The following is a 10,215-nucleotide window of genomic DNA, read 5'->3' as shown; positions in this document are numbered from 1 at the left end:
CTTCTGCCTATTCTGCCAAAATTTTGTTAAAATTAACATGCCAAGTTAACATGTCAGAAAAATCATGAAACAAGGAGAAACTCTTCCGAAATTTTGTTAAAATTAGTTTAGACTCAAAATTATTTTTTATTTGCTACATACATATAGTGTATCCAGGCTGTACTTCTGTGCTGCAGATGGTCGATTGGTTTGGTTTGCAAACCACTACCAATTCTACTAAATCAAAAGTGTTGAGTGCAATTTTTTCAACTGCGATTTGGAAAATTTGGGCTGTTAGAAATGAATCTTTGCACAAGGGAGGTCACGAGCAAGCCACACATGTTGCTCAATTTATTGTTTGGGAGGTTCTATCTCATCTCAAGATTCGTTTGGAAGACTTACTTAGCTTTTTTTAATGCTGTTCAGTTTTGGTCGCTGATCAAGTGGAATTGGAGTTTTGTCTCATCGGATTTCAAGATTGATGTTTTGAGAAGACCTTTCAATTTCTTTGTTGTTGGTTTTTGCTGCTGGTTTGAGGAAGATTGTTGCAGAGATGGAAGCTTTAGAGCAGGATTTTTCTGTTTTATTTTGTTTTTGTTCCTTCTAGTTCACTCTAGGCCAGCTTGTTTTTCTTTTGCTGCTTTGAAAATGGACTTAGTCCATTACTTGCTTTGTACTGGAGGATGTCCTCCATGTTTTTGTAATTGTACTATTTGGTTTTTTCTTATATAAAACAAAAATCCCATTCAGGAAAAAAAAAAAAAAAAAAAAAAAAAAAAAAAAAAAAAAAAAAAAAAAAAAACAAACTCAACCTTAGGCTAAAACCATAATTTTAACGAGTTTTGTAGGCTGCAATGTCGTAGTCTCACCAGTGGGAAGACCGGGGACTACGGCACGTGTTGAAACAAAGAGAGTGGTAAGCACCCCACTTAGCCAACAAAATTTTCAACCTTAATTAGAATCCCCTAATGTGTGCATTCATACTTTGAATAATCTGATTTGTATTCTTAGGAATCATATTTAGTCAACATCTCAGAAAAATCATGAAACAGGGAGAAACTCCGCCGAAATTTTGTTAAAATTAGTTTAGACTCAACCTTAGACTAAAAGCATGATTTTAACAAGTTTTGTAGATTCTCTAGCATGTTTAGGTTAATTTAATCATTTAGGATCATGCACCTTTAGGTCCCATTCATTAGGCTAAGCTTTAGGACACTACTCCTATTCTGCCAAATTTTTTTTTTTTTTCAATTATTGGTTCAATTCAAGTTTTGTCCGAATTATGACAGTATCACTGTTTTGTCTCAATTTTTTATATTTTAATGCTTAGGTTAATTCACATTTTGGCATCTTAGTTAATCATTTAGATTCTAAAAAAACAAATGCTGCCGAAATACCAGGCAGTACCGTATGATTCATTATTATTGTCTACGAACTGGGCAAAGATATGAAGGGCTGGGTTTTCAGTTAGGGGGTCAAAAGCAACACAAACGACATTCCCCAAAATTCTCTCCTTATACCAATCTGGAGGCAGTTGCACAGATGCTTTCTTACCCCAATACCGATGCCTGAACCACTCTGGCATCTCATTTCCGGGTAAAATAGTAGTCAACTTGTCCATTATACGATCATTTTCCTGTACCAAGAAAACATGTCATTCATTCATATAGATACATACATGTGCATATACATACATACATACATACATATATATACATACATACATACATATATATATATATATATATATATATATAAAGGGAGAGAGTAACCTGAATAGAATATTGCAGCGCAAATATCAGCAACATATCAATCACTTTTTCAAACCCTTCATTCTGTAACAGCTTAAAGCAATTACTGAATGCAACAAAACACAGTGATCTATTATACTTTGCATACAGATCTCCGACACTTATTAATGGTTGGCAATCATCTGCATATAATTTGAAAATACTTGATGGAAGCTCTGGTAATGCTTTTAGCCTCTTGCAGCCTTGTACAAGAAGGATGTGAAGTTGAGAAAGTCGGGAGATGCTTGCAGGTAAACTAACAAAATTGTTTCTGCTTAAATTCAGCTTTCTCAAAGAGGATAAGCTGCCAAGGTCACTGGGGATCCCTCCAGACAGATAGCAATCACTAAGATCAAGTTTTGTTAAGGAATATAAACCTGTTAAAGAAGGAAGCGACAAACACACAGAATATTCACGTTTCCTTGGTAAAAACCAAGAGGATGACTGAGTCGACTTTCTTCCCCTGCATCCACTAAGGGATAAAACTTTGAGGTCTTTCAAAAGAGTAACTGAGGATGGTAGTCGTTTGATAGCAGTTTTATTTGCGTGAAGCTCCTCTAAACATTTTAAATTTCCCAGGCCTTCTGGCAATTCCTCAAGTTTTGAGCACAGCCAGAGAGTTTAAGAGTTCTCAGACAGCTCAACCTACAAATGGTTTCTGGAAGACTTGTAAGGTCTTTACATTCACTCAAATCCAACAAAGTAAGGCTAGTGAGATGTTCAATTGATGCCGATTGCACTTCTTTAATGGCAGTCCTATCCAAATAAAGTACTGATAGACATACCATATCCCCAAAAATTTCTGGAAACTCTTCAAATTTCAAACACCCAGAGAGTTTAAGAGTTTTCAGACAGCTCAACCTATAAATGGTTTCTGGAAGACTAGTAAGGTTTTTGCATTCACTCAAATCCAACAAAGTAAGGTTACTGAGATGTTCAATTGATGACGAGGGCACTTCTTTTATGGCAGTTCTATCAAAATAAAGTTCTGATAGATGTACCATACCCTGCAAGATTTTTGGAAACTTACTTAATTTCAAGCAGCCTGACAGAATAAAAGTCTCAAGATATTTCGAGTGAATACTGCTTGGAAATTTCTTAAAATTTGTGCAATCTCTCAAATTTAATAAAACAAGCCTTTTGAGAGCTCCAAGGGATGGGTGAACCACCTCCAAACTAATACAATCCTCAAGAATCAGTGTTGTCAGCTTTGGAATGACTGTGAAGTCTGGGGTCCTGAATAGCCTATGGGAGTGACTGAGGTTGATGACTTCAAACTTGGGCAGAGTCTGTTGTGAGAAATGGAAAATATTAGAATAACTGACTCTCACGAACATGATAGTATTCAACAAAGTTATAATACATACAACTGATCGTACCTTTATTTCCTTCCAAAGTCCTACAATGCGGTTATAACGCATTTTGAATTCAACAAGATTCTCTGCCCGAAAACTTACTGGCAGATAGCTTGAAGGGTATGCATGCCAATCAAGCCACCTCAACTCATTTGAAAGATGTGCAGGACCAAGAGAAAACAACACATTGTGCAATATGAGAAGCCTTAGTTTGGTCATCTTTGTGAAGGCTTCCATACTACAGTTGACATCTTTCGGTGGAAACTGTTTGAATACTATGCCTTTAACATTTTCTGTCCCCTAACAATCAGTAACACAAAGCATAAGTTAACAACACAATATAATATGAAATGTCTCTTAGGATAATAAAACTGTGGCTTCTTCAATAAAATTTTGTATAAAAGAACTGCTTTTTTTTTTTTTTTTTTTTTTTTCACAAAACATCTTACTGTATTTTCTGCCAACACTGAACGAATATCCTTAGGGCGCCACAACCTGTTACGTTTTCCACCTTCCTCAAGAGATTCTTGATCAACAATATACCAACCCATTTCTTGTATCAAATGATGCATACGAAGCGTATTTTTTGAAACAGGTATGAGAGACTTTTCTATAAGAACAGACATTTCAATCCCTGGGAAGAAGCCGCAACTCTTGAGTATTCTTTCTACATAACTCTTGTCTTCCCCATTGAAGAAACATGCAATATCAAGGAAAATTTCCTTCTGCATTTCATCTAGTCCGTCAAAACTGATTTTGAGCACTTGAATAATTTCTTTGTTAGGAATTTTATGCAGCTTACTCAATGTGCTTTTCCATTCATGAGTTGTTCGACCATATAGAAAAGAACCCAAAATTATAAGGGCTAATGGAAGCCCACGGGCATAATCTACTACCTGGTTTGAGAGCTCCAAATACCCTTCAGAAGGAAATCTTTGATGAAATGCTTTCCAAGAAAGGAGCTGGAGTGCTTCACCACATTCCAATGCCTTCACATTGTATATTTTAGTCACTCCATAAGTGGTTAGCAGATGTTCATCTCTTGTTGTTATGATGATTCTACTCCCAAAACCAAACCAATCAACCTTTCCTAATGCTTGTAGTTGTTCTAGATGATCCACATCATCAACAACGACAAGAACCCGACTGTGACATAGCCTGTTCTTTATCATACTTACTCCTCCACCAACAGATGTAATCTTTATATTACTTCGATATAAGGTATCTGAAAGTAGTTGTTCTTGTAAAGCTTCCAAACCTTTATTTTTTGAGAATTCTCTAACATTTGCAAGAAAGCATCTACCGTCAAACTGTTGGGAAATCCGATCAAAAACAGCTTGGGCAATAGTCGTCTTTCCTATGCCCCCCAATCCCCATAGACCTACAGAGCGAACATCATTCAACTCCATATGTAACAATGATTTCACTTCCTCCACAATGGACTCTATCCCAATCAGATCATCAGCAACAATTGGAATTAAATGGCTCAGTTTGCTGAAAATATCTTCAATAATTTGTTGGATACATCTTGACTCATACCAAAAAGTTAGAAAGTTGCCTATATGGTGAGTTGGAATAAATCATTACGAGACAAAGAAAACTAATAGATGTTGTGATAGTTAAATGTTGTTTTTGCAACTAAACATACACAAATTGATTACAAATCGGATGGTTCGGAGTAATGGATAGAACAATAGATCAAAGTGTATTGACACCTACGCTGACCTGGTTCACACACTAGATATCTTACTTTGGTAAGTACATTGATTACAAATAAAAAAAAAGTACCTCTGGTTTTCCCAAATATTGAACACCTTGTCTTAAAGAACTGAAAAGAATTGTTATATGCCTTTCAGGTTTGAAAGAACTATTTGAGACCTTTCAAAAGACAGTAGAATAGCATACTTCTGGATAGAATAAACAAAATTGAAGTTTATCCGAATATAGGTCTAGAAATTAAAGTGTTGAATGATTTAGTATTAGGAATTACAATTGAGTTCCAAGTGACATAAAGAAACCATGGAGAGAAAAAACTAGTGTTTGAGATCCCCTTTTATAAATACTAGAAAAATGGATATGTTCAATGCACGTGACTAAAACCTTACAAATCATCAGAAATTTTAATTTTAAAACTAGCTGTAGGACAGTCTTTATATAAAATACATATATTAATATATACAAACTATTAATTTATGTTAGTTCAAAATTTGACGGTTTCTAATCATAAGAAGAATTTATAACAGTGGATCATCATAACTATTTCTGGAGAAATAAAAATGGACAAACAAAAAATTGAGAGAGTGGAGGAAAACTACAGAGATTTTCATTCAAATAGTATGACATCAACATCAAGATTTTTTTGTTCTTCAATAAATCCAATTGACATCAACATTAAAGAAGAAGCAAAGGATATTGAGTCCTAAAACATCAAGATTTTTTTGTTCTTTGATAAATGCAATGGACATCAACATTAAACCTGTGATCTTTCTTTTGAACTAAGAATAGTTGTTCCCTATGCCCTCTCTCTCTGTACAAATAAATATAAATAAGTAGCAACATGTTCTCCCATCTATATATTATTTCGCCGAAGTCTACACATCTTCTAAAAGTTCTTCTCCACTGTCATATTTCTAGTTTAGGCTTATATTTTGTTTATAGAAATTCTTGTTGGGGTTATAACTGGGTTCCAAGGAATTATAATCCTTGTCCAACAATGAATTATAATCCTTGGTTTAGGACTCTATATAGATACTTAGGTTATGAGATGAGACTTTTGAGATTGAGAGAGATGTAGCTTGTTAGGCAGCTGATGGATGTGCGAGGGTCTCTAGTCCTCTATGTCAAACAGCCCCTAGAGATATGGTTAGTGGTTAGTAGAATGGATGGAAGGACGAAGTCTCATGGAGTGGTACAAGTGAAAAGCTCGGGTATTGACCACGAGACCCTAAAGTGAGAGGTAGGTACACAGTCCAGTATTGGCCGGGTATTCTCTACAAAAAAAAAAAAAAAAAAACCTACAATGATATCAATATTATCCTATAACTGCCGAACTAGTAAAACTTTGTGTTCTTGTGTGATTGGTTTATTATTTGTTCTTGGATCTCCATTTGTGTTCATTTCTGCTATCCCAATAGTTTGGTTAGGCTTAGCAGCTTCCTTCTACTATTTGTTGACACTCATTTTGGTAAATTTTGAATTGATGATGTGGCAATAGATAAGGGTGATATTCCACGTAGATTGAAGTTGAAATTGCATGCAAAGATGGGAAGAGTAATTTGAATAAGTTGTGGATAAAGATCATTGTTTTAAGACTTATCTTTTAGTTAGTTTTAGTTGCATAATTATGTTATTTATAGGATTAGTTTATTTTGAATTAATAGTTGGTTAAGTGATAGAGTCGTAATGCAAGTAAAATACTTGCATATAGGAGTTTACTTTATGTAGTTTTCTATAAATAATGCTATAGGCATGCTTAGTAAGGGGTCCAGCACCCTCAAAATCATTATTATTATTTGTTTGCTTTCTCAAGCACTTCCCTCAAATAGTATCATTGCTATCTTTATCTCTCTCTCTATTTCAGTCTTATTCTATTTCTCTCCCCATATCTCTTTCTTCCTATCACTTTCTATATCTATTTCTTCCCCTTTCTATTCTCTTGTTTCGTTACTATAAATTGTTTACGGAAAGTCCTTTTAACTAAGGCATTTTTGAACCCAAAAGAGGAAATTATTTGTTCCCTTTTTCCTCGCATCGTCTGAGAGTCAACTTTCTCAAAGGGACTAACGTTGACTATTTACAATCGAACCACACAAGTGGTTCTGGCACGCCCGGCTTACATCAATTTGAGATAGGCTCCATAAAGCCGATTTTAGGGTTAACATTTTTGGCACGCCCGGTTTACATCAATTTAAGATCGGCTCTAGTCAGCCGATTTTAGCGTCAACATTCTTGGCACGCCCGGTGGGACCCCACTAGGTGAGTGATTTATAGTAAAAATATGCAGTCGGCTTCTCAGCCGATGTACTAGTATTCTAATCAGCCATACGATTGGCTAGATGATTATCGGCATGTTCCAGCAGTCGATTATCGGCAGACGCCAACAGTCGCCGATTATCGGCATGTTCCAGCAGCCGCCGATTATCGGCATGTTCCAGCAGTCGATTATCGGCAGACGCCAACAGTTACTGATTATCGGCATGTTCCAGCAACTGATTATCGGCATATTCCAACAGTTGATTATCAACATGTTCCAGCAGCCGCCGATTATCTGTATGTTCCAGTAGTCGATTATCGGCAAACGCCAACAGTTGCTGATTTTCGGCATGTTCTAGCAACTGATTATCGGTATGTTCCAACAGTTGATTATCAGCATGTTCCAACAGCCGCCGATTATCGGCATGTTCCAGCAGTTGATTATCGGCAGACGCCAACAGTTGCTGATTATCGGCATGTTCCAGCAACTGATTATTGGCATGTTCCAGTAGTCGATTATCAGCAAACGCCAAAAGCCGCTGATTATCGGCATCTTCCAGCAGCCGATTATCGACATGTTCCAGCAGCCGATTATCGGCAAGTGGTAAATCAACAAGTGGGAGAAATAAGATACCAACTAAATCTCCAAATGGGAGAATTTAAAGAGGCACTTGCCGATTATCGGCAAGTGGTAAATCAACAAATGGGAGAATTTAATGACGCATTTGACGATTATTGGCAGGAGAATCAGGAGATTAAATCAATGATGGCTCAGGCTTTAGCCCTAATCCAGGCCGAGGTAGTTCAGCAAGGTCCACCAGCACTACCAGCGGCTGCAGGGGGGCATGTGATTGCAAACCCCTAACAAAAGTTAGTTTATTCATACCCTCTACTTCAGCCTGCCGATTATAGTGAGGTCATGTTTACCGATTAATGGACTTTTGGGCGTAATTCAGTCATGCCGATTGAGCTGAAGGCAAAATCGGCTAAAAGACAATCGGCTGAAATGAAATCGACTGGAAGGAAATCAACTAAGACAACTCCTTGCTGGTACAATGTCATTCATCTAGTAGAAATAATAGGCAGATCGGCTAGAATGACGTTTCACAATAATTTAATTCATGCCGATCATGATCATGATTTGCTAGCGAAGTTAAAAAACGCATGGTGGGCAAGTCCTTCCTGGGTTTCTGGGCAAATGATATCGGCAAACTTTCTGAGAATCTAGGAAGAAGCCTAAATCGGCAGATTTTGCTAAATAAAGATCATCTTAGGGGTGATTTAGAAGAAATAAAGCTTTGGAACTCGCTGATTTGCAATCTTATTCCAATTGATTAACTCAAAATTTCCTTCTAATGTATTTTAAATTTTCAAATATCTTATCAGTTTGGGCGGCCGACAGCCGATAAGACATTTAAAATGGGGGGCATTGTTGACACCCATTTTGGTAAATTTTGAATTGATGACGTGGCAATAGAGAAGGGTGATATTCCACTTAGATTGAAGTTGAAATTGCATGCAAAGATGGGAAGAGTAATTTGAATAAGTTGTGGATAAAGATCATTGTTTTAAGACGTATCTTTTAATTAGTTTTAGTTGCATAATTATGTTATCTATAAGATTAGTTTATTTTGAATTAATAGTTGATTAAGTGATAGAGTTGTAATGCAAGTAAAATACTTGCATATAGGAGTTTGTTTTATGTAGTTTTCAATAAATAATGCTATAGGCATGCTTTGTAAGGAGTCCAGCACCCTCAGAATCATTATTATTATTTGTTTGCTTTCTCAAGCATTTTCCTCAAATAGCATCCATGCTATCTTTATCTCTCTCTCTATTTCAGTCTTGTTCTATTTCTCTCCCCATATCTTTTTCTTCCTATCTCTTCTCCCTATCACTTTCTATATCTATTTCTTCCCCATTCTATTCTCTTGTAACGTTACTATAAATTGTTTACGGAAAGTCCTTTTAACTAAGGCATTTTTGAACCCAAAAGAGGAATTTATTTGTTCCTTTTTTCCTCGCATCGTCTGAGAGTCAACTTTCTCAAAGGGACTAACGTTGACTATTTACAATCGAACCACACAAGTGGTTCTGGCACGCCCGGCTTACATCAATTTGAGATCGGCTCCATAAAGCTGATTTTAGGGTCAACACTATTTTTTCCATTTGAAGAATAAGGTAATATTTTGATTCCCACCTCCAACTATTTGATTTTAGCCTTTTGCTTGAAAATTTTCTCTTCAGCTAATCCAGAGTAATCTGTGATAAACATGGACATATTCATACACAAAACACACGCACGCACTTGTATATACTATAAACATACAATACAAAATGGATATGTTGTCACTTGGCCAGAATATTTTTTTATAATATTAATATGAACAAATTTTAGAGTTTTTGATTATTTTATTTTTTGATTTGGATAACATAATAAAAAAGGATTCAGTTTCAAATGAATTACATGCTTGATCTTAACAATAGAATTCTAGTCAAGTGAAATTCCAATCCAAATCAATTCCTATTTTATTTTATGTTTAAATTCATGATGCATAATGAGATTGAATAAAACAGCAAAAGGCTAACTAGAGTGAATTTTTGGAAATTACCCATTTGCTTTATCCTGTAGATTATGTCCGGCTATATTGGCTGCTTCTTCAAGAGCTGTCTTCCATCTCTGCACCTTCTCCTTCATCTTCCCACTGAAATCTTCTTCATGTTTTCTAAAAGCTGCTGCAAACCTCCCTGTTTGTTTCCGCACTTGCGAAGGATCCACATCATAGAATATTGGAACAACTGTTTGCCCCATCTTCTCCTTGTATTCAAGGATTTTCACCAGTTCATCCAAACACCACTTGGAGGAAGCATAGTCATTGGAGAACACGATGAGAGCGATACTCGATTCTTCGATTGCTTTCAAGAGTGCCGGTGAAATTTCTTCCCCTCTTCTGAATTGTTCGTCATCTTTGAAGGTGTAGATTCCACTCGGAGACAAAGCAGCAAACAGATGGTCTACAAAGTTCTTGCGAGTGTCTTCACCTCGGAAGCTCAAGAATTTGAGGGTATGTAGAAGTAACACTTGAATGTTCTACCCTTTCATAAGCAACTTCAACGCA

The 10,215-nt window shown here is 36.2% G+C and overlaps 1 protein-coding gene across 1 annotated transcript; it reads right to left on the bottom strand.

Annotated features, from left to right (window-relative positions):
* Window positions 1-2,210: 2,210 nt before the first annotated feature.
* Window positions 2,211-9,823, bottom strand: LOC132286849 (disease resistance protein Roq1-like). Its single transcript, XM_059789253.1, has 4 exons — window positions 9,709-9,823; window positions 3,574-4,682; window positions 3,149-3,424; window positions 2,211-3,058 (listed from the first exon to the last, which is right to left on the bottom strand). The coding sequence occupies exons 1-4, from the start codon at window positions 9,710-9,712 to the stop codon at window positions 2,336-2,338; spliced, it is 2,112 nt and encodes a 703-aa protein (XP_059645236.1). The 5' UTR covers window positions 9,713-9,823; the 3' UTR covers window positions 2,211-2,335.
* Window positions 9,824-10,215: the final 392 nt, after the last annotated feature.

Source organism: Cornus florida, unplaced genomic scaffold, assembly GCF_030987335.1.
Source record: "Cornus florida cultivar Cherokee Brave unplaced genomic scaffold, ASM3098733v1 CherokeeBrave_3.0.0_Hap2_Chr11, whole genome shotgun sequence".
NCBI classification, from domain to species: domain Eukaryota; kingdom Viridiplantae; phylum Streptophyta; class Magnoliopsida; order Cornales; family Cornaceae; genus Cornus; species Cornus florida.
Note: the sequence above shows the minus strand (reverse complement) of the source record. Positions and strands in the feature narration are given on the sequence as shown.

Coding starts and splice junctions, on each gene's coding strand:
- LOC132286849 (XM_059789253.1), bottom strand. Junction 3,425..3,573: donor CAGTGTTGGCAGAAAATACA/GTAAGATGTTTT, acceptor ACTGATTGTTAG/GGGACAGAAAATGTTAAAGG. Junction 3,059..3,148: donor GACTTTGGAAGGAAATAAAG/GTACGATCAGTT, acceptor TTCTCACAACAG/ACTCTGCCCAAGTTTGAAGT.